At 41.1% G+C, this 27,343-nt stretch overlaps 1 protein-coding gene and 1 non-coding gene across 2 annotated transcripts; one reads left to right on the top strand and one right to left on the bottom strand.

The window, feature by feature from the left end:
• Positions 1-27,343, bottom strand: rab15 (RAB15, member RAS oncogene family). The gene is made up of 7 exons (XM_049589564.1): positions 26,999-27,343; positions 12,621-12,681; positions 9,996-10,056; positions 7,316-7,393; positions 6,642-6,731; positions 4,297-4,362; positions 1-4,016 (listed from the first exon to the last, which is right to left on the bottom strand). The coding sequence occupies exons 1-7, from the start codon at positions 27,120-27,122 to the stop codon at positions 3,855-3,857; spliced, it is 642 nt and encodes a 213-aa protein (XP_049445521.1). The 5' UTR covers positions 27,123-27,343; the 3' UTR covers positions 1-3,854.
• trnat-ugu (transfer RNA threonine (anticodon UGU)) lies at positions 4,084-4,156 on the top strand. Its single transcript has one exon. It is a non-coding gene; the product is annotated as a tRNA-Thr (tRNA).

Raw genomic sequence — 27,343 nt, forward strand, 5'->3', positions numbered from 1 at the left:
AATCATAAACATCTGACATCTTTTCTCCAAGAATAACATGTTGCATTTTACATGTTGCATGTAATATATTTCCACAAATACAAGTTGAAGTAGTCTAAAAGAAAGAAAAAGAGTTCTTGAAAACAACACAGATACATTGTGTATCTAGAGCTTAGTCCAGAACATCATTCCGCACAACATACTGCCATTTCACACAGTGCACAGATTAACAACTGTTTTGAGTAGCATTTCGTATTACTAAGTTGCAAAAAAAAAAAAAAAGAAAAAAAAGAAAAAAGTAGCCAAAGTTCGTCCGATGATGGCCATTCTGTTTAAGTCTCAAACAGGCAACTCTGGTCAAATGCTATACTTGTATGACGGTCAGTTGATCATTAACTTCATTGAAGTTGCAATAAAGGAAAGGAAAGAAGAGTGGGTCGCATGCAAAACTCTCGCTTGTCCCTTTTAAAGTCTAAGGGGGGAAAAGAAGAAATGGCATCTCCACTGGACTCTGTACAAAACAGTGAGAAAAGGACAGAATGACCAAGACATTATTATCTTCACAGAGGGAATATTTCAGACCATCTAGGATATCAACGTTTTTATACAGCCCTCTAATGGTAACACATTAAATAAATGGCGTATTCTCATGATTCTACCGATCTACAATTCTCTGAAAAACCTGGTATGTACAATGCAGTGGGCAATTATCAAGCTATCTGTTCTTTGAGATACTTTCTGTTATAAACACACACTATAAAATGAAAAATATCTTCAGTTTTGCTACAGGGAAATATAATCACTTTGCTCTCAATGTTTCCCTCAGTTAACGACTTAAACAGGTAAACTTAACGGCAAACAATCAGAGTGTATGTGTGGTCTTACATGGATGATTTTACAAGCTGCAAAACTTCCTCTGGAGCAAATATTTGCATATAAACAAAGAAAAGAATAAAATGGCTGCATATACTTAAAATCTTTTCATCACATTAAAGGTAGTCATTGCAAGCATGGATGGATTATTGAACAGGTCTGCTGGGCACAGGCCCAGGGGCCCAAAGTGTCAGGGCCCCCCTGGCCTTCATCTGCACAATGTCCCTTAAATTAACACAGATTAACCAGGAAGAGACTCCAAAGGCCTTTATTCTTTAACACAGAGATTGCACGATGGAGCGCTATGAAGTCCCTTCTTTATGTCAACTTTGCATTTTTACACAGAATGAAACAACATTAGCCTCTAGTGTGACATACACATTGCCAGCACATTATGAACAACTTGAGAATTGCGGGTGTGAATGCTGCATTTTGCAAAGCTGACTGGCTTTAAATGTTGAATAATACCATTAATGCATGAAATCTATGGACTATTTTAAGATTCCTGGTCTCAGTTAACACTGAGTTCAATGCGACAGTTGGTGGAGTTTCTCTGACTTTCAGGCTCACTGTGCCAAACGTGTAAGTCGGATTGTTTCCATAGCTACATTCTTTGAAAGAGCACAAGTTTTACTCCATTTTGACCAAAAATGATGTATGTGGAGTAAAAATTGTGGGTGTGACAGTGAGCTAAAGAGAAAAGGTTTAAGAAGCTCTCTGCACTCTGACAGCTGAGTCCCCCACTCTAACTCTGAACATTTTGTCCTATACACACCAATGTAAAAACCTGAGGAGGGCATTTCTACCATGCTTCAAAAAAAGTCTGAATATTTCAAAAAGTGTGAATAGGATTTCAGAGTTGAATACAAGCCAGAAGGTACGAAAGATTTTAAAGTTTTTGGAGTTTCTACGTGAATGTAGAAATAGATTTTGAAAATGTTTGAAGAACCTTCCATTTGTATTAAACGTGGGCGTTCCTCATTTAAATGGTGAAAATTTCTCAATAAACTGAATATTTTGGAAAGTTTTTTTATGATATGAAATACAAGCACACGTCCTAACTGAGCAGAACATTTTGATGTTCGGTTTCTTTGTTGAACAATGTGGAGGGATCGTGAAAAAAAATGGGCAGAATTTTTACATAGAATAACATAAGGTGGGAATATTCTCCAGCATCCCTACCCACTTGCAATGGTAATAACAATCATTTATCTTCCTTGTTACATGGCAGCTGATCTCGCCCTCTCCTCAGAGAATAAGGAGCTCCCAGACCTCATTGTTTTCCCAATTTGCTGACATTTTCTGCCACTGTTCTTATTTTGAGTCAGCTGCTAACTACTACTACTACCAGCTGCTTTTTAAATCTTCCGACGGTGGGTCACACATATAACATGTCTTTTTCAACCTCATAAGAGGTGCCATCCATAGTCCCATCCTGCCAGCTGCCCTTTTACATGGACACATTTCAGCACTGTTATTACCTTTACTGCCAGCTTAAAGGTGAGACAACTCTGTCCCCCATTCTGCGATTGTACCCTTAATACAGAACAGCGAGGCAGCATAATGGCATGGAATTGACCTTTTTAAGCCCCGCCCTTTGTGATGGTCCAACAAGCTGTCGGAATAAGCATGGAGAAGAAACATTATCATATTTTTGGAAAAATTAAATAGTGATTCCAGAGAGAAGCAGACAGAGGGTTCTACAAAATCAGCTTGAAGGTTTGGTTCTGGAACAGAGAAGAAACGTATATCTTTTTCCAACCTCTCCAGGTAATGGGATTCATTAATACACAACGTGCCCCAGGCACAACATTTAGCTCCAAAGCCACAAAACAAGCCTGAAAATGAAGGAAATCTGAAACGATTGCATTAGAATCAATGGAGCACAGCTGTGTTGGTGTTGGACCCTGGTCTGAGCCGGCCCTATGCTTCGTTATGATTGGCCAGTCTGCGTCCAGGGGCGGGACTTAGCGAAGGGAATGCAAAGGAACTGCAAAGAGACACGAAAACGACCAAAAAAGACGCAAAATAACTTAAAAGTGACACAAAAAGACTACAAAGCGCAGTAAAACAACAACAACAATAAAGAAGAGGCAATACCAAACCACAAAGTCTGTGTGTCTTACTCCTACATAGAAGAGGTGATGGGGCCTTTTGCATATCTGTGCCCGGGGGCCCATTGTCTCATAATCCACCCATGATTTCAAGTGCAATTACAACTTAAAACAAACACATAAGAGAGTAAACTAGCATAACTTAACACTGAACACCTCTCCAGTGTGTGTGCTGTTTTCTCAATGCATGGAGCACCCTCTTGTGGTCAAATCCTCACACTACATCTCATGCATTCAAAGGTAGAAAGGTTATGGGTGCAGGAGAGCTAATACCCACAACACAAAGGGGTGGATGAAGGCCAAATGTAATCAGTCATTGATTTGCCAGCCCTATGATCAATATCAGAGACAGCGCTTGGAAAATAACATGAAACACAACCTTGTTAAAAGTTTCAAGTCAGTGATGAAGTCATTCCCCGTCCTCTACATCAGACAACTGTACAAATTCTGCAAGAAAAGATGATGCAATCTTCATTTACAGCTCTCCTGGAAGTTTTGTGTTTAGTCTTTTCAACTATTTGTCAATTGCAGAATTAGTAGTGGACAGGGTTTGCATTTGTTTACACCAAAGACACACTGAACTGAGCAGGAATTAGTGCTTTAGACAATGAACATTCAGGCCCACTGAGGGAAACCTTGACATTTGGACCTTCAGTCAGCTAATCCACCACACACTTGGCACCGCGTGGCAAAATGTTTCCACCTTTGTCCTTGAAACTGCTCTCAAATGGCTCGTTAGCATTTCTGGCAATGCTAATGTGAAACAGAGGAACATAGCTGCTTTAAAAATTGCAGGTTGATGTTCCCATTTATTTCAACAAAAGGAGACACATTTTGCCCAGCGTGTGCAGAGTGTTTGGTGATAACAGACTAATTTAAATTGTTTCTTTAACACCAGCAGCCTTTGCCTTGGTCGCCAGCCGCGCTGTCGCAGAGTCCTTCCTCTTCCTCTAGAGCAGCAAGATTAATCTCGTCATTAATGGACGTCCGGAGAAGATCCAGGTCCTTTCTATTGGCTGCCAGCACCTGTTCAGCCAGTCGTGTAAAAGTCTGGAAGAGAAACAAAGCCACCAGGATAAGATAAAACAGATAAGATCCATTGATATCCTCATATGAAGGCCTCATAGCTCAGGGGTTAGAGCACTGGTCTTGTAAACCAGGGGTCGTGAGTTCAAATCTCACTGGGGCCTGTTTCCTTTAAATAGTACTGTCTCATTGCCTGTATTCAATAAAAATCTGTCTGTTCTAATTGGGACTTTTCATGTTATAATTATGGCTAAATGCTGCTCTGCACATGGTCATAAAACGACATGAGTTTGGATCAGCTCACCTCTGTTATGTTTTGGTTGGTGAAGGCACTTGTCTCGAAGAAGTCCATTCCGTAAGCCTTGGCCAGCTGCAAGACAGATAACAGTGACGCATTTCACTTCGCTGTTTTTGTCATTTTGAATTAGGAGCGCAGACAACTGACTCGTTATTTCCTTCCACACAGGTGCAGCGTGCTCTGCTGCCTGTCTGCTTTTAATGGAAAATATGAGGCAATGTGAGGCAACAGGAGGTGAAACATTAGTCAGTCTTAGTCTGAGGTCTGCTCGGTGTGTCAGGGCCTACAGAGCAGACATGAGTGCCTGACTGGAACTGCACTAATTGTTTTTATACCAGTGTCCATGTCAAGCCCAAAGGGTGACATGGTTTGATGAACTTGGAGCCAAAGTTTCTACCAGAACCCAGACAGAATTCTGAGCCTGATTTTCTAACTGAAAATTATTCTAGAGATTACAAGCTTTTGGGCAACCTGGAGAAAGTACCTTTGTTCAATTCAACATTTATGGAGATAACCTAATTTGCTGTCTTGCTAAAAGAACCTAATTTCCAATAACTATACATTTACTGCCGTGAAGCAATTAGCCTAGCTTAGCATAAAGACGTAAAGCAGAGGAAGACAGTTAGCCTGGCTTTCTTCAAAGTTCAAAAATAAAATATCTAAAACTTTAATTATTGTCCCACAGCTGTATGCCTCTGCACACCAGTCAAGTTTCTCTTACAGTTTACATCTGAGTCTGTGAAAACATGGATACTTCACACATATCTTCTCCTGGGCAGCACAGAAGATCTATACAATCAGCACAGTTTCATGGTGGACACTCAAGGTTAGTGTCACCAGTTCAGTATCTGACCAAATGTCTCCCCTTCTGTTCCTGAGATATGTTGTTAAATATTGGCCAGAGAAGTGTTTATGCAGAACATTATGATGTCAGATTGCAGCTGACCTTTGACCTCTTGGATATAAAGCGTCATCACTCCATCATTATATCCTATAAGACGTTTGAGTTAAAACCCTTAAGGTGTTCTTGAGATATCGCATTTATGAGAATGAGATGGATGCAAGGTCACAGTGACCTTGACCTTGGACAACCAAAATCTAATCATTTTATTCTTCATTTGTGAACAGAGAAGTGAACATTTGTGCCAAATTTGAAGTAATTCACTCACGGTGTTCTTGAGATTTTGCGTTCATGAAAATCAGACAGACAAGGTCACAGTGACTTTGACCTTGGATTTATGACCACCAAAACTGAATGAAGTCATTATTAGGTCCAAAGGGACATTTGTGCCAAATTTGAGGAAATTCCCTCACAGTGTTCTTGGGATATCGCGTTCACAAGAATGGGAGGGAGGGACAGACGAACGGACGGACGGACAGACGGACGGACGGACGGACAACCTCATCATGAAAACATAATGCCTCCAGCTACGGCTATCACAGATGGCAGATGGCGACAGTGACAAACAATATCATTGGGATCACTTTCAGAGCATGATTGATAGAAACACTGACAGCCAATCAAAATCCATCCGAATCAACAGGGTGTCAGTGTCAGCATGGCAGACGATATTGTAGAGAGACCCATCAAAGACACCATCAAAAAGAAGGACTTCCAGGATGCAATCAGGCTCACCCTCTGAATCACCAAATCATCAACAACCCTCCATAAACAGCGCTAAAATAATGTCCTCAATAAAGTGGCCAGTGTTTGCAGCAGAATAACTGGAGGAAACTCTGCAGGATCTTTACAACATGCCGTTATATAAGAAAACAGAATCCATCCTGTCTGATTGTTCCCATCCTTCACATCAACAGATTCACTTTCTGCCATCTGGAACCCTCCTCAGACTTCCTCTAGCTAAACCAACAGACTCAAACACTCCTTTATATACTCTGTCATCTCAAACTCTTGGAGGAAAACGTAGTTGTTGTTTTTTTTATCTGTCATGTATATCTTTGTGCGTGTGTGTGTGTTCCAGACCTGTGTGTATATGACAACAGAGTGAAAAAAAATCCAATTTCTCCTCGGGGATTAATAAAGTATATCTAAGTGCTGTGCAAATGGATAACTGTTGTTTGTAACAGCACATAACTCTGTCTAAGACAACAAATTGACATTTTTATATTTGCAGATTAAACAAATAGGATACAACGTGTTAATTTATGAGCTTAAGAGGTGATGAAAGGCATCATTTTGAGCTAAGCTAACAGCCTCCAGCTCCAAAACTAATACAGACATCAAAGTGGCATCAATATCCTAATAATTTCTTACAGAACCCAAACTGAACCCACAATCTTCTGCTAAACTAATACAGCAAAGACAACCAGCATAATAATAATGTACCCACCTTGATGCCTTGCTCTGTGGCCACCTGTCTCTTGTCTACCTCATCTGCTTTGTTCCCCACGAGGATCTTCCGGACCTTCTCCGGAGCGTACTGCAGGCGGTTGTCATATGAATATAAAGGGAATGAGGGATATTTACAGATAAGGAAGAGGAATATAAAACAACATTAAAGAGACTGGAAGAGAGAGATTTCAAATGTCAAGAGATTGCAGAGGGGAGAAAACACAGTGCTCAGGAAATGAGACCTAGATTACAAGTAAATGGGAAGCGTGCCAAGATCAATAGAGTGTATATTTGGAGGGACGCATGGAGGATATTAGGTCCATAATGACTAAATTAATAGAATAAAATCATGTGGGAAATGACAGGGGGGAAGCAGGGCAGACGAGATGGCTTTATGAAGACTCAAAGATATTAAAAGAATGTGACTACAAGAGAAAGAAATGTCTTTACCAAATATTCATGAGTCCACATTTAAAAATAAGATGACAAGTATTGATGGAAGATGGAAAATAATAAACAGAGCAGTTTGGTTTTTATCACACCACGTCAGGCGTCTGCTCTTTGTCAACCCGAGGCCTCTGCTCAGTGAGGAGTTGTGTCAGTTTTGCCCTTTTTCTACACTGCAGAAGAAAACTGTCTGTTGATACTAAATCCCAAATCTGTGTGACTCACCTCGTCCACATCACTGGCCCACTTCATGATGTGCTGGAAGGATCGCTCACTCGTGATATCATACACCAGGAAGATTCCCTGAGGAGAGATGTTCCAGGATTAAAAAACAGACAACGCATTTTACAGCATGTTGTGACACTTAAACGCAGAATTTAAAAATCAATACATTTAGAAACATTAATTTGATTCCTGTAAAGAATCCAGACCACCACTTAGAGAGCTGGCAGCCTCTGCCAACAATTCATTTTACATTGTGAGACTGGCTGGATGAGACATCTGCTGATTTTTATAGCACAAGACAGGAACAGGACACAATACCACTGACCAGTTTCTGGGAAATGGACAATTCAGTTTCAGTCTGTTTAACCTCTGTAACCTCTTTAACGACAGAAAGCAGAGGCAAAATAAAGCAGTGTCAGGGTGGTGGCTGTGTTTGGCCATGAAGACCTACTCGTAACATCCTCACACTTACAACACAGCTGCTGTGAAATCCTCCCAATGTTTTAGTGATAATTTAAAGCTGCTATATATAGAAACTTTTTTTTTTATAGTCAGTCATTTTTATTGTTTTCTTTTGAGCAGAAAAAAAGCATCAAATGGGATACATCATATGGCCATATAAATCTGACAATGCTGAGGCAAAATGAATAAATGACAATTAACAATGCTAAAAATGAAAATACGTAAATACGTAAATAAAAAATAAATAAATAAATATACATAAGTTAATGAAAATAAAAAAACATAAGTAAATTAAAAAAATACATGAGTAGATAAAAAATTAAAATGCATAAGTAAATAAAAATAAAAAATAAAAATACACAAGTAAACAAAAAACATAAGTAAATAAAAAACATACATAAGTGAATAAAAAATACATAAGTAAATAAAAAACATACATGAGTAAATGAAAAAATACATAAGTAGATAAAAAACAAAAAATAAAAATACATAAATAAATAAAAAATAAAATACAAAAGTAAAAATAAAATAAATAAATAAATGAATTAAATAATAATCGGCAAATGTGAAAACAACTGAATATCACAAGACACATTTCTTAATCATTTTGAAGGATTTGACCCAGTATGTTATCGTATAGTTACCTCAGGGACCTTTAATGAAGGAGGTGTAATTCACTCACTTTGCATAGTATTTCACCACCCGATTAATAACCCTAAAGGAGGGGACCTCATGTGCAGCCACAACACCCAGGTGGGTGAACCACACCCTGGCTGGTGGTAAGGTGACTGCCTTCCATTCTGTTATACTAACTTTTCTCCCCAATATGACTGATGTCTGGACCCAGTCTGCCTAGGGTGCAGGCAAGGGTTTTAAAGGGACGGGATCTCCCAGGACAAAAAAGTTTGGGCAAAATGGGATGTCTAATTTAAGGATCATTTTGATATCCTCATGTACGGAAGACCAGGATTTCTGTGCAGCAGGGCAGGACGAGTGTGCCGACGCTCATCCTACATCTCCAGCAATACGGGCTGCCTCTGTTAATTTCACCTTAAATAACCTCGAGGAGGACTGGCATACCCTGTTTGATACTTTAAACTGCACTGGTCTTGTTCTAAGTTTCTGTGATGTTTTCTTACAGTTCTTCCCACTGAGCAAGCAATGTCTGTGGATGTCCAAGTCTAGTTGATATAAGGTCCACAGACGTGATATCAACTAGACTTGGACGTCCACAGACGTTGCTTGCTCAGTGGGTTGTTCCATTACAACACATAGAAACTTTGATCCATGAGAGATCCCTTTAAAATGGTTCATCACAGCACCTCAAGTGGTGCCAACTATGAGTCATGAGTTATTCTTGTAGCTGTGACTAATTTAATTTCAGAGATTAGTTTGATTTCAGTTTGTTGTGCTACTTTATAATCATAATAATATCACATTAAGGGGGAACTTAAATGTTTTTCACCCTGAAACCAATTTTCCTATGTTTTTGTATCTAAGTGACTAATGAAGACAACAGTCCCTGAAAGTGATCCAGTGTTGAGTCAGACTGCTGCAGCCACAGCAGTGTAACAGGCTGCGATGTAAACCCACAGGCAACTGTGCACCATCAACTTACATCCATTTAAAGTGCTTGTTTTGCCACTGACAGGCTCAGATTGTTATTAGAAGTGAAACTGAACATTTTTCTTTACCTTTAGCTTATCTGTTATTATGACCAAGTCTCGCTCAAGGAGAAGTCTCGTTCTGAAATGTTGTAAGAGGTGACATGTTGCAGGAAAAACATCAGTGGAAACATTGGTGAGAGGAGTGCAGGGAAGAGTTTGTTGTGTTGGAGTACAGACAGTGTAGCTTATTGCTTTTTAAAAGATAACACTAAGCTATGGCTGAATGTTTCGCTGATTTCAACAATGTGAAAAAGTCCATGAGATTTCAGAATGAGACTTTTCTTTGAGTGAGCCAGAATGATGATTCATTTCTTTGTAGGGTCCATAATGTTGTCACATATCAAATAACGATCTGAGCCTGTCAGATTGTAAATTCATGCTGCACAATTGCCTATAAGGATTGTATCACAGCCTGTTTTGCTGAACCGAAAATGTTGTCTCCATTAGTCACATGTGAATGAGGGAAAATAGGATACAGGCCAAAAAAAAAAAAAAAAAGTTTACAAAGTGAGTTGCAGCAGCAGAGTCAGTGGAGGAGAGTAGAGGACTACCTGTGCTCGTCTGTAGTACTGCTTGGTGATGGTCTGGTATCTTTCCTGGCCTGCCGTGTCCCTGGAAAGACAACAGCCATAAATGACAAATGTTAAATGTGTCCAATACTGTGGTTCATGAGCAAAAATACCTGTAAAACTATTGACATTACCATCAGCCCAAGCTGCTGTACATGGGTCCATGTCATTGGTTCGACATCCCATTAGTCCGACTGTCCATGGTGCTGAACGGCTCGCGGCGGGCGTATGGTGCGCCGCGACCGGCTTGAGGCGGAGCAGGCTCACGGCTTATGTGTTTGTCACTTTCTTTTTCATTTTAACCCACACCATGATCTTTTCCTGACCCTAACCAAATGGTTTTTGTGCCTAAACCTAACCAGACCTTAACCACAGGGCATCATGATGATTTCGGAACGGACTTCGGAACAATGAGTTTAATATGGTTGGAACAATGGGATGTCGAACCAATGGGCAGTTCCCCTGTACATTGTGTTTTACTTTTGATTAGCAAATGTTAGCATGCTAACAGACTAAGCTAAAGTGGTAAATCTGTGGTGTGTCTCAAATCACATACTTCAGTTAGTACACTTTTATGTAGTATACTATGTGCACTATGTACTTATTGGCGTAGTGCACGAATTTCGACAGGGTAGTGTTGTCTCAAGCCAAACACGGCCGTTGTGCACTTACCGGAAATAAACGACCGCAAATTAGCTAGTTAGCAAACTAGCATTTGCATTCACGTTATTGTTCGCCAAATCATTACAGACTGCTAAATGAACCCAATAAACATACTGCTGGCTTATACCCGACAACAGTATAGTGGTGCATAGTGCAAATAACACATGTATTTGTATAACGCAGCGCCGTTCACAGTCGCACAGTCTTCGGCCGCCATTTCCAGTTTGAAAAGTGTTCCCTTCCCTTCCGATACGTAGCCAAGATGGCGACCATTGAGTGCGAGAAGTGTCCATAGTTCCACACTCAACTTCTTGACCGTTTGAGTGCACCATCCGGGTACTCATAGTGCACTGCATTTTTCCATACTTCTCAGTGTGAATGCACTTATGCACTCAAAATATTAAGTGTAAGTACAGAAGTACGTGATTTGAGACACAGCACTGGTAAACCTTACCTGCTAAACATCAATATGTTAGCACTGTCAGTGTGAGCATGTTAGCTCAGAATCACCCCTGTGCCTATAAGAACAGCCCCACAAAGACACTAGACCAATGCTATTGATATTGGAGGAGACACATTTTTTAAAATATGATTTAAAAAATTCCACATTTAGGTTTTTAAAAATTCTCTAATTCTACAATATCAGGGCATGGAAACTATACTATAATCATGGCTCCAGCTTATAAAAACTATAGCATTACTTTTAGGTCTGTGACGCGACACAAACTCCAGTCTCCTGCATGAAAGTACTATTATTCAATTGACCTGAAAGTAGTTCAACATAAACATACTGAGTCTAAAACTACAGAGAACAGTTTACAAAATGTGCAAATTTGTCAATGTCAAACTTAAAATTGCTCCAGGCTGCAAACAGAATTCCCCAAAATTACAAAGGACATGACCTCAGTGCTGTGGACTCCCTAAAAACTTGGTATGTACTAGGATGGGCGTGGTTTTGCAGGATGCAGCAGTGCATGCTTGTATATTTTGAATATTTTTGACTGATACTTAATAGACTGTTGTTTGAATACTGGGCCCAGTGTGTGACTCTGACCAAGGGAACCCCCTGGTTGTTCTGGTTAGTACTGGTTTGTGAATTTTAATTGTTGTTACTGTAATTTGTGTTATTGTAATTGAAGCATTCGCTGGCACAAAAAATGTCCGTTTGGGATAAATAAAGTTCTGTTGAATTGAATTCAGCAAGCTTCTCGACCGTCCCAGCCTGTGCTTTAAGTGCATGTTCATGAGTTTTCCTCTTTATATGACAGCATGCATGTACCTTTGCAAGAATGCAGAACAAAAATCCTGAATTATTTTGGTTGGATGAAAATGAGAATGTGGACTGAGTGTCAAAGTATGGACTCATTTTTATTACTAAAGCTTTGAAAATTAGGCAAACTAGACTGAATAATATACACTAAAAGTATGAAGGCACGTAGAATATACTATAATGTGTTCCTATAATTGGTATATTTGGTTTCACACATATGTACATGAAAATTGAGAGTCAGCTTTGTAAGTCTGTTTGGGCATCTATTGATGCAACATACTACACTGATATCAGAATACAAACCATCCCCTCACTACCCTCTCATCTGAGTAGATTTTTGTTGTTTGACATAATGTCGTCCATCTAATTGTCAATATATTTTTTAGCACTATTTAGTTGCACATATTTTCCGGTATAATATTATGATGGTCAGTTTGATAATTTATAAGCAGTCAGGTAAAAATAATTTGAAAATCTGTGTATCTTTGTAAATCATCTCTGTTTGAAGGTACCGTTAGGTGTGAGGTTTAATTCTGGGCTGAAGTCAAAGACTACAAATAAATAATATCCCATAATATCCCCTCTGTATGAACTGCTGTTGTGTAATATCTAATAACATTTTTTAATCTCCTGCACAAGGCCGTCCAACATGGCGTCCCATGCCACAGCCTTACCATATCTGTATCCGTACTTTGATACCATCTATTAGCAGTGTCTTCATTTTGAAGTCGACTCCTGTGGGAGAGAAGAGAAAAGGTTAGGAAACATTACACTCACATAGGAGCTCTGGATGTATGTGATCTTCCTCCAGACCTGTGAGTGCTGTGTTCTGACTAAATGTTCTGAATCTTCTCACAGGCATTTGCACTCTCCACCCCATAATTGACTGAAATCAATTAAGCAGGCGTGTCTTTTACAGACGAAGGTTCACCAGTATCTGCCGCAGCTTTGCAACATCATAGAGGGCATTAACGCAACGAGAGCCACATCATCCCTGTATAATCAGCCTGTTAGAAGATGGGGCTAATGATCCAGCGAGCACAGTCCTCGTTTAGTTCACTTCTCTGCATCGATCATACAGGAGGTGAAATAAGGGAGAAGGGCAAAACGATAGAGGAGGAGATGAGAGAGAAGGGGCAGAGCTGAGATGGAGAGGGGGGGAGGGGGGGTCACTCATGCTTCAGTGATCTCTGATCTTTCTCAGACGGCTGTGATATTGTTCATGGATGGAAAACCACAGGCGGGGCCCATTTTTTATTTCTATCAAGACTCACCCTGAGTTCATTTTTAAAGGCCTGACTAGATATTGATATACGTGAAGAGAGGCCGCTCATGCTAAGTATATTTTTATGCTTTTATAACAAAAAATAAATCCATATATCGATTACTTTACCAGGAATTCATTTTGTCAGGGTGGAAAAAGACTATCTATACAGGATACAACAAGTCACGAATCTAAATTCCTGTAGCACAACCTCACTTCCATGAGAATTATTTCACTGCACAATAACCAAACTCAAGTCTCAGCTGTGTAATGTGGAGAATAATATATCTAAATTGTAAATGCCTCTACAGAGTCAAATAACTTATTATTATTATTATAGACTAATCAGAATCAGCTTTAAAAATCCAGCATATGTAAAGCATGTTCAGACGTAGAATGTAAGCTCGTCTTTATTGACAGAGATATGACAGAGGAACATAGATGGATGGATTACTGCAGGGTTTAGACAGCCTATATTTATCTACAGCTTTGAGAAAATACTGAAGTTCAGATGTAGTTTTTAACCAACAGCAGCACCTCTAACTGTAAAGCTCTGTTTTTTAAAGGGATAGATCCCCCCAAAATCAAAAATACATATTTTTCTTCTTACCTGTAGTGCTGTTTATTAGTCTAGATTGTTTTGGTGTGAGTTGCAGAGTGTTGGAGATATCGGCTGTAGAGATGTCTGCCTTCCCTCGAATATACAGGAACTAGATGGCACTCAGCTTGTGGTGCTCAAAGCGCCATTTTTTTTTTTTTTTTAAAAAGTCAACAACAATGTCTCTTTACAGAAATCATGACCTGGTTACTCAAGATAATCCACAGACCTTGTTGTGAGCAGTTTCGTGGAGGAACTAGTTTCTTTTTACTGAACTACACCTGCCAACTGTATCACCACGCGGAAGGAAGAGTGCATCTACTCATAGACGAGAGGCTCGTGACAGCACAAGATGTGAACATTAATGGCGTCCTCCTTGGCTGAGCTCTAACATCTAGCTAGCTAAGTGGTGCTAGGTGAGCTAACAGTAGATGCACGCTTCCTTCTGCGCACAGATACAGTTGGTGGGTATAGTCGGTTTTTGTGTCCCTTTAAAGCTGTAGTTGGTCTACATAAGACAAATGATCTGTGAAAACAAGAATGTTTCTCTGCCTTGTCATATTTCTTATGATGTCCTTACACATGTGGATGAAAACAAGCAATCAAATCTAAGGAGTCTCGAAGTCAGCTGCCAATCACTGCTCGTGAACTGCAGTCAAACTGACAAGCGGCAGCGCTGACCAAATATGAATCAATCATGAATTACCTAGCACCACTGAACAAGCTAATGTTACAGCTCAACCGAGGAGGACTCTATTACTGTTTACATCTCGCACTGTCATGAACCTTTCGTCCATGACTGCACGCTTCCTTCTGCATGGTGGTACAATTGGTGGGTGTAGTTCAATAGAAAACAAATAGTTCCTACATGAAACTGCTCACAATAAGGTCTGTGGATTATCTTGAGTAACCAGGTCATGATTTCTGGAAAGAGACATTGCTCAACACTCGGCAACTCATACCAAAATAATCTAGACAGCATTATGGGTACAATCAAAAACCTGAGTCAAAGAATCAAGCTTTTACCATTTAAATATGCCAGTTTAACCATTAACTCTGTCTCTACTGAGTTATTTTCCTCTTGTCTCTCTTCTCCACAACTGTCTCCTCGGACTAATGCATCCAAGTTAGAGAAAAGCAAACCCACAGGCTTCTACAGACCACACTAATCCCTGAGAAATCAATTAACAGTTCATCCCAATTAACCTGACACTCAACACCAATATGTCACAGTAGGCATCACGCTCCGAGAAAGAGCCACTGAGTCCAATCGATTCACGTAACTGGAAGAAGTGCCGGTTTTTATTGCTTCGTTTCTGCAAGGTTTGTATTCCAGGAGATTGACATAAAGAAACAGCTGACATATGTACTATGGCTGGCCTGGCTGTTTGCTAAAAACAAGCTGGAGTCAAGGGAAGACTCCGCAGAGGCTGGAGCTCACTGGGTCGACAGCATGAGGCCTCATTTAAGTCGCGAGGCGGCCTTTGCCTTTGACAAGAGAGCATTCAGACTAAGTGAAAGGTCAGCATAACAATCAGTGGCTTGCCTTGCCTCAGGCTGGAGAGGAGATCATGAAATAGAGGCTGTCCTCCCGTGTCATCGTCCGGCTGTATTAGCAGTGTGTAAACCTCCTCTTAAATATGAGCTGCATATATGGACTAATGCATTCTCCAGCTGTACAGTAGTCTAGTCTACGGCAAGGGGGTGGACCAAGTCTGGAAAGATGAAAGTAAGTCAAGATGACTACCCAGACGACTCTTATGAGAATAAATCAAAATCAGTAACTGGTCTCTCAGACATTAATGCGTTTTGAGTTATATTTACCAGAAAACAAAAGATGCTTCCGCCCACACTGTCTGCTTCCTGCTGCTCAACAAATAAATTGTATGAGCACCCATCTGATTGCTCTGCATTGTTTTATGACTGCCTGGTGAAATGAGGCTGTTTGCAAACAATGAATAACTCAACGGCTGTCGTGAAGGTATGAAAAATGAGTCTCCTTGTTAGAGGTTTGATATTCAAATTGTTCTGGGCGTCTCCATTGCTACAGCAGAAGTCCCACTGGCTGAGAAGTGGTAAAGAAAGTCCTGAATGTTAGGTCTTCGTTATGTCATCGTCTGCAATCAAAAATGTTCAAGACAACCGAATCACCAGAATAAATGTTGGCATTGTACGTTTCTGCAAACCACAAACATTATGATTGTTTGTATATTATGATTTAGTGAGTATGTTGAAGCTTCACGTTATGTTTCAAAAATGGTGTGGTTAATCTAACAGGGTCAATTCTACAGCAGTAATATGTGTAACAAAGTCAAATGTGCAGTTGTAATGTTAAGTATTATGATTACACAAAATTTGTTTCAGTTGTTATTACCTGACACGCTTAGGCCTCCATAGTCAATATGTAACCAGTTTCTGTACCTCTACGTTAACGTTTGGGGGTAAAAGGAATAAAGGAATAAACGGAGATCGCCTCCAAAGATATCCACAGTCTGGGTTTCTTCATAGCAACACAACGCAGACAACACTAGAGTCCACTGGTCACATTAACATGTGGTTATGTTTAGGCACAAAAAAAAGATATTTTGGCTTAAAATGCCTGTTTTTGGTGGTGCAATCACAGCTGGAAATTCTACCGATGTCTCCTTAAAATACAACCACTTTTGGTCACACGATTGCTGCTGGAACTGTTGCTAATGTCTGACTCAAAAAACAAACAAAAAAACAGTTTTGTTCATTGGGCTTGAACTTTGGTCTGCAGCTTGGCAGTCGTCTCGCCAATGTCTCACCAAAAAAAATCACATTTCGTCTGGTAGGCCCCTGGAAATGCTGCTGTTCTCTGGCAATTTGTTGTTTGTTGGTCTTGAACAGTGGTCTGCAGATTGGTAGCTGTTTCGCCTATGTGGAAACACCACTGGAAATGTAACAGAAAATGCAGCCAATGTCCTGCTAAAAAACAACCCCTTTTAATGGCTATATCACTGCTGGAAATACCACTGATGTCTCACTTAAAAACAACTAGTTTTGTTGTTCGCTGGTCTTGAGCAGTGGCAGTTGTCTTGCCTCTGTGTCACACCATCCATCGTCCCCTACACCTCCTGATGACAAAGTCAGAAAGGTTGATATCATACATATGAAAGGTACAAATATAACGTATCCGTGGTTTGCAGAAATGTACAATGCCAACATTTTTTTTGGCGACTGGGTTCTTCAGGAGCAGCCTTCAGTATTACAGTGCAAATACTTAGCCAACATTTGTACATAGGGTCCTTGTGGGTAGTATATGGGCTGAGAAATAGGCCCTATATGGGATTGTTCACAGGTTCCATATTGACCCAATGCCAACTGCGCACAAGGATGGGTCTACCCAAGTAAATAAGGTAAGGTGTCCATTTATGGCCCATACACAGGTGCTACCCAGGTAGCCCTAGCCTAACCAATGTGGAGCCCTCTTGGGTAAACCCAGCCATGTGGGCAGTTGGCATGGGGCCAAGATGGAACCCATGAACAATCCCATATAGGGCCCATTTTTCAGCCAATGTAGTGCCCACATGGGCCCCACATACAACAACATCCACATGTTGGCTGGGTATCTGGCATCAGTTCAGTCGTCAGGGGAACAAACTCACCTGCAGGCTTTCATATGCAAACTGAGACTAAACTGTGAATGACACATTTGTCTTAACTGTTCTTTCACTGCAAACAAAAGCTCCCACCTCACACTGACTGAAGGCCCTCGCATTTGCCAGGTTTTGAGAATAATTCGGCTGTCCATCCTAAATCACGAACGCCAGCTTGTAAAGAAAAAAGAAGTCATTCTACAGATTTCCCTCTCCTCTTCAGAGCGAGCTGTGACAATGGAGACAAGCGCAATGTGCAGGCAGAGACAGCAGTTAATTTAACATGGCAGCCCTTCACAATCAGCAGTGTGAAAGTCATGTAAAAACTAATGGGTACACACCCAAAATTGACTTGACGAATTACCAGGATGACTGTGTTCAACTGTGCAAGACGGATTAGGCGGTGACACGTGTCAGCGTGCTGTAGGTAATGGCAACAGACTCGCTAATGGACGGACGGATGGGCGCTTTGGCACTGACACAAATTCACCGGGGAACAGGTCTGTCATCCACGACTATCAGAGGATGGCCAACAACTGTCAACAGCTGCTGTCTTTATGGTGCAACAGGACATGGGACACTTTCTGTCCAATTAAGAAGTTGTTATCAACCTGGACTGAACAATTAAGCTTTGTATTGGCCTCTAATGTGATGAAACTTGTACGATGACTCATTGTGGTTATTTTATACCAGAGCAGTGTTACACAGTATTTATATTTGGATCAGGATTTTAATTAAAGACATAACTGTATCTAAATCTTTTCCAAGAGATAAAGGCTGAGTGAAAACTGAGAGGAAAAACATCACTTTCACTAAAACTAAGAAAACAGTTAGGTCTGCACCTGGTTTAAAGTTGTGTGGGAAGACTTAAAAAGCCTCAGCCTCACACTGCTCCATTTTGCAGAAGCGTGCTGGTAGTTTATATTGGTGAAGATTCTCAGTCATCCAGGTCATGGTAATAATCTTGAGTGCTGTAGCGTAGGCAACTGGACCTGCTTGAGTTTCTTGAATGTGCATTCCTGACTCTATTGAACTGCATATATGACATTACTCAATTGCATCTGCCTGGGTGTTTTGTCCTTAGGGTGAACGAGTTTCTGCCTCCCCTTACTGGATTTAAGTGCACAGGGATGTGGTGGTTGTTGAGAATCCTCATGAGTTTCTCGGATACTCCTGCGACATAAGGAATGACGGTGTTGTTTCGTTTTTGTGTCACTTCCTTTCTGTCCACTCCGGGTCTTTTTGAGATTTTATTGTGACAAGAAAAACAGAAAGAAAAAAGAAAGAAACTCAAGCAAATCCAGTTGCCTAAGATATAGCACTTAAGATTGCTGGTAGTTCATTCACATGTGCATAGAGATTCAAGTAGTTACATTACTTTTATTCCATTTTTGTGTAGATAACTACTGAAAGTACTTGGGCTGCCCCGATAGTCGTCCAAACATTGTCGACATAAAAGGTCATTAGTTAGCAATTTCATTGGTCGCTTAGTTGCAGAAAAAAAAGCGTGTTAAGAGCTGTGCCTTGTCAAAATAAATCAAACCATATATGACTGGACCATGTGGGAATTTAATTTGAAAGGGCAGACACAGGAAGTGGCCACACTCAGCAGTCAGACAGGAGTCAGGTTAATTTCCAGGGCTGGTACCTGCGGTTATTCCACAGGCCAGTTAATAACATGTCGGGCAGGAAATCCAAAGTGTGGGATCATTTTGAGAAGGTGAAGGACGAACCCAAGGTGATATGTAAACTCATCTTCATTGGTCGACTACAAACATGACGTATCATCTGAAACTTGTCAGTAGCTACATGCCCATTAGCCACTTAGCACAATCATTACTGCTTTGCCCACAGCGTCATTAACAGGCGGCTCGCTCAGTGTGTGACGTGCACTTGTAGATAAAATATAGGCCTATATTAATGAAGGTTCATTAGTACGGTTTTGTATTTCTCTGTAATGTAGCACAGTGTTAACAATGTTATTGATACTATTCTTTCTCACACCTTCAACTCAAACCATTGTGTTGCCCCATCCAAAATATATAATCTAATAATTAAATTAACATCATAAACATGCGGCGACTAGTCAACTAATGGCCCTAAATGATGACTATTGGTCGACAAGTAAAATTCTAAGTCAGTTTAATTGTTCAACTTCATCCACTATAAAGTAACTGGTAGTTTGCAAAGCTGTGCTCTTAGACATCCCCAGCACTAGAGCAACCGTTTGCAGCTTTTAAGATTAACAAACCAAAAAAAGAGACTCATAAAACTCTAACTTCCGTACTAGAGATATAAGGCCACAGCTTTTATGTTCCTGGAAAACCCAGAAAGAAATACAGCTCTGACAACCCCTCTGTTTTCTCTGATAGCTCTTTATGAGCTGATAACTGTCTGTGGCGGCTGTGACCCGTGCCCCGCCCTTTAGACTAATGAGCTCGTCCGGCAGCGGAGGGCCGGGTGTACGACCAGGCCGTGACCATAACACCACAGGGATCACCACCAGGAGGACAGCTGCTTATTGAGCTATGATATAGGGCAGGGCCGTGCTCGTACTTTATAGGTGTTGTGACAGCTAGGAGCTCGCAGGAGTCCGGTGACGAGGCTGCCGAGGTAATGGTGAGGAAGATTAAACTGAGCAGTGTGACTGAATAGCATTAATAAATCATCTCTACAGCTGCTCTTTGCCAGAGCAATGTGCTCTCTGGGGCCCAGATGAAAGTCTTATGTGGAACAGAGTGACCTGTTAAAATAATATGTGATACCTGAATGAGCCAAGGTGGTTTATTCCTCCAGGTTAGAGCCCACTACTGATTTTTACTGATACTGAAGGAGAGTAAAAGCTGGAACTTTTGCTTTATCATGAGCTTTGACCAGGGGAAAATGTCATACCCTTTTAATATTTTTCATACATATTTTCAACTGCTATCTGCAGCTCTGAGTGTCCCATGCATTGTCGAAAAGCCTTGGTGGATCAACAATGGTGGATCTGAATGACTCGTTCTGTGGTTACGACTCTCTTCCTTTTGTGTGAGAAACTCTTTCAAAGTTTGAATTAAAAAAAAACCCAGGATGTCCTTCAACAAGACCATTAGGTTAAAATAAATATCTGCTGTATTTCATCATGTTGCCTGTGAAGACTATTTGCTGTATCAATTTAAATGGACACCACTGACCTGATGTAGAATGCCAAAAAAACATATAAAGGCTGGGAGAAAGTCGTGTTAAACATGAACCAAGATAAACATAAAAATCTCTAAATACCTGTTTACAGCACAGGAAACAAACAACTCTGGAAGCGGGTACCTCTGTACAATTTTTTTCTTTTGTGTATTTGTGTTCTGGGGCTGTCTGTCATGGTTTGAGTTGAATATTTAGCAAAATCTTGATTTAGACAACACCGTACTCGCAACTTTATAACAGGATGGGGAAGACCCTTTCCTGTTTCAACATTACAATGCCGTCTTGCACAACACAAGGTCCATAAAGTGAAGGTTTTCTGAGATTGGTGTGGGTGAGGTTGATGCGCTGCACAGAGCCCTGACCTCAACACAGTCCAACACCTCTGGGATGAACTCAAATGATGTCCTGTGGCTGAAAGGAGGCTTAATAGCTTTTTAAAATTTAACGGAGTACACAGTATATGATGATATTTGTGTGCAGCGCAATCTACCCTGACCCTGCCCTCTTAATGGCAAGTTTGCAGCGTTTTGCAAGCTCTTGTAGCTTTTTCAGTCTAATGAATAAACAACATAAACTAACAAGTTGTCAAAAAGGTCATATTCTTACGCATATTTCACTTAATAAACAGAAAAATATACCTGTGCACCTTCTGAATTCAAGTTTCTCTCTTTCACCACACTAAGCAGGCAGCAGTAACTCAGCATATAAGAACCTGAGTTGGGAACCAGAGGGTCGCCGGCTTGAGTCCCCATCGCGACCAAATATGGAGTGTGGACAGGTAGCTGGAGAGGTGCCAGTTCACTTCCTGGGCACTGTCATGGTGGCCTTGAGCAAGGTACCAAACCCCCAAATGCTTGGAGCACTTGTACATGGGCAGCCCCTTCACTCTGACATCTCTCCATTTAATGCATGTATAGGTCCTGTTTGTGCATGTGTGTGTATTCCAGGTCTGTGTGTATATGACAACAGAGTATAAAGATTGAACTTCCCCTCAGTTATCAATAAAGTGTATTTTCTTCTTATAAGACTAAGTTAATTGCCTTGTCAAGCTGTCATAAAATGCACTTCATTCAAAGTCAGTGGAAACAAAATTAACCTTAGTCTAATGTTGGTCTAGCTGGTCGTCTAGTTAGTTAGTCCATTGTTCCAACAATCACCAACTCTGCTTTGGCCAAAACAAACCCTTAATTCGCTGAGTTAGATGTGGAAATACATTGTTTCCCTGCTGTTTCTCTCTGCCTTTGCCTTTTTACTTGTTCTATAACGTTATCCCCAATGGGATAACCATTAAACCATTCTTGTTTTTTCGTTTTTTCACTTCAACAGGTCATTTTAAACATGGGTAAGTCCATATTTTCATCGTTTTTTATAACGTAATAAGTTAATGACAATTTGCCATTGCATGTCCATGTATTGAGCGTGTTGGGTAAACACTGAATGAATAGGGCATATTTTTTGGAGGCACGGAAAGCTGGTGTCCCTCCCACTTCTCTCTACCACCCCCCCTCTCTCTTTCTTTCTGTATGTGTGAATTGCAAAACCCAACCTGTAGCCATTTCTCTCTCTCTCTCATATCTGACTCTCTCTCTCTCTCTCTCTCTCTCTCTCTCTCTCATATCTGACTGGCCCGGCCTGGGCCCGTCAGAGGGGTGGGGGGCCCCGGCCCGACCTGGCTTGGGCTTGGGCAGAGAATCCAAGCTCTAGCTGTTGGTCAGTGTTGAGCCATCAGGAAACATCTGTCGCCCTAGTTATTGTAGTGTCTGCACCGTTGACACTTGCGGGCCCTTGTCGGCTTTGTTTTGGCCAATTCAGCATGTTGAATCAGTGTTAAATATGGTGGAGTAAATGCAGTCATTTGTATTGTTTAGATCAGCACATGAGAGACAGAATCAGAAGTGAGGAAAGTAAACAAACAGCTAATGTCAAGAGGGCATGAGAAGCAGCATCAATGTTCATGGTTTTAGAATAAGATGCTCATCATCAATCACACAGGAGTAATGTTTGGGTCCCCACATACTGTATCAGCATCTATTTGCTCAGTCTATGAATTTCATGGGTACATTTTTATGCATACCTGCAGGAGATGCAAAATAAGACTCTCATCAGATTTTTATCCTCTAATGTTTCTACAAAAACTTGTGATGCTCTGTTGAATCTAACCCTGCATGGGTGAGAGGTCCAGCAGTTTTTGAGATAATTAAGAGCAAAAACTGAGAGAGGGGAGTCGACTGAAATGGAAACTGATGAATTATGGAGTTAACCATGGAGGGGGGGACATGGGAGAGAATTTATATCCCTCTGTCACCGTGAAGGTTGGGAAATTATTTATTGATCGTCTGCAGGAGAGCACTGATGGTGGTCACTCTTGATCTCTCTGTCTCTTTGGACTTTGTCGGGCTTGTACAGTCTCAGGAGGCGAGTCTGAATTATCGCCTGTGAAAGACCTCCCAGCACGGCTTCTAGACACAGGCTGCTGCCCACAACTATTCAGTCCAGTATAAATATCTGGACTCCGCCACCTGTGCCGACACAAGAGCCTGATACCTCAGCACCCAGCTGTGGTTGAGAGCAGTTGCAACAAAAGCACAAACAGATCACTACATGAAGAGAGGATGGACCTTTGTTGTAAAAGGCTGCAATTATATGAACATGACTCTACAGGGAGGAAGTGTCCTGTAGAGCGCTATAGGTGCACGACTTTAAATAGCATACTGCAGTCGTAGTAAGCCTTATGAGCTCCTATCATTATTGGGTGGAGCTGGTGAAACAACAAAAGCCTTTGAAATGCAGTGCGATAAGCAGGAGAGTCTGAAACATGAGTTTGAGTCTCATGCTGTGGCAGTGGGGTGTTTGCAGGAGTTCACTGAGCGCTCAGAATTCATACAGGCTTTGAATCCACCATAAAAGCCTCCATGCAAACGCACCAGTGGTCCAAACCATGTTAATAAATGATGCCAAAATTAACAATTAATGCTGGAATTGTATTCTCTTTACTGCCAGATCTTTTCAAGCACCATCTGTCAGCACATCCCAGCCTGACCACCAGCTCCATGATTTATTGTCTTGACCTTAATCAGACAACATATTCTCTATCTTCACAACAAAAAGTCAGCTATTCATCAAAACCAGGAAACCAGGAGGAGCATTTCCTGACTTTAACTTCACACTTGAGCCACAGGGATGTCTGTATCCTGTATTCCGTCCACATTATGTCCAATTACTGCAAACAATGTCAGAAAGTAGTTGCTCCCACAAACAGTAGGAGCTTACTGGGAGAAAATATCTCAACACACGCCCAAACGTACACTCAGACACGGCCGCCCGGTTGCCACAGAAGAAGAGATAAGAGACACAACCGTAGCATGTGGAAAGAAAAAACCCCCCCACTGCTTACTGTACATCCTTATTTCGCTCACCTCAAAGTGAAGCACGGTAATGCGCCTGTCATGCTCTGCACTCTGAATCCTAACTATGGAGGTAGATATACTGCACAGCCCATATTAACTATAGAGGAAAGAGGCTGGTTCGGCTTTGCTGAGTCAATAGTCATATCCAGGGATGAGGCAAATCCACGAGCACAGGTAGGAAGAGGTACTGTTAGTTTACTCTACAGCTAGATATACATATATATATATATATATTTATATATATATATATATATATGTACATATATATATATATATATATATATATATACACATATATGTGTGTATGGTGCTGGATTTGTTTTCCCTGTCAATTAATTAATTATTTGGTCAAAGCAACATCAATATCAATATTATATGTGTGTGAGGCGACATGGTGGTGCAGTGGTTAGCATTGTCGCCTCACAGGAAGAAGGTTCCTGGTGTGAACCCAGGATGGGGAGTTCGGACCTGGGGTGGAGGAGCCCCTCTGTGCAGAGGTTGCATGTTCTCCCTGTGTCAGCGTGGGTTTTCTCTGGGTACTCCGGCTTCCTCCCACAGTCCAAAGACATGCAGGTTAATTGATGACTCTAAATTGTCCATAGGTGTGAATGTGAGTGTGAATGGTTGTCTGTCTCTATGTGTCAGCCCTGTGATAGTCTGGCGACCTGTCCAGGGTGAACCCTGCCTCTCGCCCAGTGTCAGCTGGGATAGGCTCCAGCCCCCCACAACCCCTAACAGGATAAGCGGTTAGGGGAAATGTATGTATGAATGTATATCTATATGAGACTAGACATTATCTTAGATTTTCATTAATTCATTTTCTGTAACCGCATATCCTGTTAAAGTTTGCGGGAAGGCTGGAGCCTATCCCAGCTGACATTGGGTGAGAGGCAGGGTACACCCTGGACAGGTCAACAGGCTATCACAGGGCTGACACATAGAGACAGACAACCATTCACACTCACATTCACACCTACGGACAATTTAGAGTCACCAATTATGCATGTCTTTGGACTGTGGGAGGAAGCCGGAGTACCTGGAGAAAACCCACGCTGACACAGGGAGAACATGCAAACTCCACATGAACCCCCCACCCCAGGTTCGAACCAGGAACCCTCTTGCTGTGAAGCGATAATGCTAACCACTGTACCACCATGCTGCCATCTTAGATTTTGGATATTGTAATATCGTAAAGCCTGCATTGAAGTAAAGTGATGTCATTTCCTGAACTTACCAAACCGTTCCAGCTGTTCTAATTATTGCCTTTACCTACCTTGTCATTATATAAGATAAGATAGATAAGATAAGATCTTTATTGTTTTTCTTAGAAGAAATTTGTTTTGGACCTGTGAGAGACCGTCCACCATCACACAGCTGCCACATATACAGACAACATATAAATTAAGAAGACAAATATATACCCCCCGCCCCAATATCCCCAAGTATTGCACATTGCCCCTAAGTTTAAAAAGTTGACCTTCATTTCCTTGTTGTTAAGTAGCTTGATTGACAGTGGGATAAATGAAAATTTGTACCTGTTCAACTTATAGTTGGGTAACCTGTACCTTCTGCCTGAAGGCATCAATTCATACTCCTTATAGAGGATATGATTCGGATCTGTAGTAATTTTTTGGCCTTGCTTCATGACTGTCTGCTCAAATATGTCCTGTACTGAAGATGGGGGCAGCATGCCAATTATTTTACCTACCCTCTTAATCAAGTTTTGAAGTTGTGATCTGGCTTTGACGGTCAGGTTACCAAATCATGTTGTGATGCCATAACGGATAATAGTTTCAATGGATGCCCTGTTAAACAATAACAATACATTTTTATCTACTCCATGTACCCTGAGCCTACGTAGAAAATAGAGACGTCGACTGACTCTTGAACACACATCGTCAACATGATAAGCCCACTGTAATTGAAAATCAAAATGAATGCCTAAGTACTTGTGTACTGTAACCTGATCAACTCTTTCCTCATTAATAAAAACTACACTATGATCACCAATGGACCTAGAGTCGAGCACCATTTCTTTTGTTTTCTTGACATTTAAAACCAGATTATGTTCCTCACATTACTGATGATTATTTATCAATATCTTACTGTGTAAATATTTTGTGAAAGCACCAATAGTCAACCCTACAATGTCGTCGCAATATCGATATCACGGGACATGGTCGAAAATATAGTGATATTTGATTTTCTCCATATTGTCCAGCCTTATATTTTTGTCCAAAACACAAAAAAATACTGTGATTAAAAAGGAAGCTGGAGGAAACCATCACGTTTTGCTTGAAAACCAACTGAATCGATTGACCAATTACCAGAATAGTTACTGATTAATTTTCAGTCAAACAACTTATATTTGTACCATAATTGTTTGGCAAGTAGGCATTGAGACGTCTTCAAGGATTGGAGGATCAGAGGTTCCTTAAAAATGTCTTTACCAATCACCACATCTTCTTCTCTACACGTGACAGGCAGCCACGCACTAATTCTGCAAACTTATATGATACTGAAAAAAAAACTGTTCTTCATTTTGAGGCCCCTATCAGTTTGGTGGGTGCCTGACGCACAACCTGCTCCCATGTATGAACGTATGCCGTTGCTATATTCTGTGTGGCACTTGCTTCCATTGGCAGTGCCAAGTGCTGATAGTTGGTAAACTCATCTGTGTGACTGCCAAGTGTTGGATCTTCCCCCTCAGGGCTTCCCCAGCCAATGCAATTACACTGATTTTACAGTCTTTATTCCACGTGAATAAACCTCTCTAATTAAATCTGCACAAAGCCCTGTTAAATTCCTGATCAGATCTAATGTGTGGGATAGAAAGTGATGAGCCAGTGGCCACAAACAGAGGCTGATGACATCAAGAGAAAAGGCTGAGAGACCATGCAAAGCAATGGGGTTGATAATTAAGGCAAATATGATGGATACAAATGAAGCAATAACTCCTGGTGGCAGTGTAGAGTCTTACCGATGGTGGAGATGTGAGACGGGTGAAATTCGTTGTCCGTGAATCTGCATAACAAACATGTTTTCCCAACCCCAGAATCTCCGAGGAGCAGGAGTCGGAAGAGCACATCATACTGTTTAGCCATGGTGTTGGATGTAGTGTTGGATTAGAAACAGCCCCAGTCAGCTAACTCAGCGATGGATGAGCGATCCCTCCCCTCCTGCATCCCATGTCTGCTCACACGGTCACCATGAGGCTGTGGCTCTGCTGCTTTGTGTTCACTGACGCTGGGTCGGTAGGTGACAAAACAGGGATGCTCCAGCTTCCCAGGCAGCCTCCAGCTTCCAGTGGGTGCGGTGGAGCATA

Source organism: Epinephelus fuscoguttatus, linkage group LG11, assembly GCF_011397635.1.
Source record: "Epinephelus fuscoguttatus linkage group LG11, E.fuscoguttatus.final_Chr_v1".
NCBI classification, from domain to species: domain Eukaryota; kingdom Metazoa; phylum Chordata; class Actinopteri; order Perciformes; family Serranidae; genus Epinephelus; species Epinephelus fuscoguttatus.

Bases quoted from the DNA above. Each gene is read 5' to 3' on its own strand.
- rab15 (XM_049589564.1), bottom strand. From the start codon at position 27,122: ATGGCTAAACAGTATGATGTGCTCTTCCGACTCCTGCTCCTCGGAGAT. The intron at 4,363-6,641 runs GTGGGTACATTA...TCTGTCTTGCAG, and splicing joins CCACAGAGCAAGGCATCAAG to CTGGCCAAGGCTTACGGAAT. The intron at 4,017-4,296 runs GTGAGCTGATCC...TTTCTCTTCCAG, and splicing joins CCAACCAAAACATAACAGAG to ACTTTTACACGACTGGCTGA.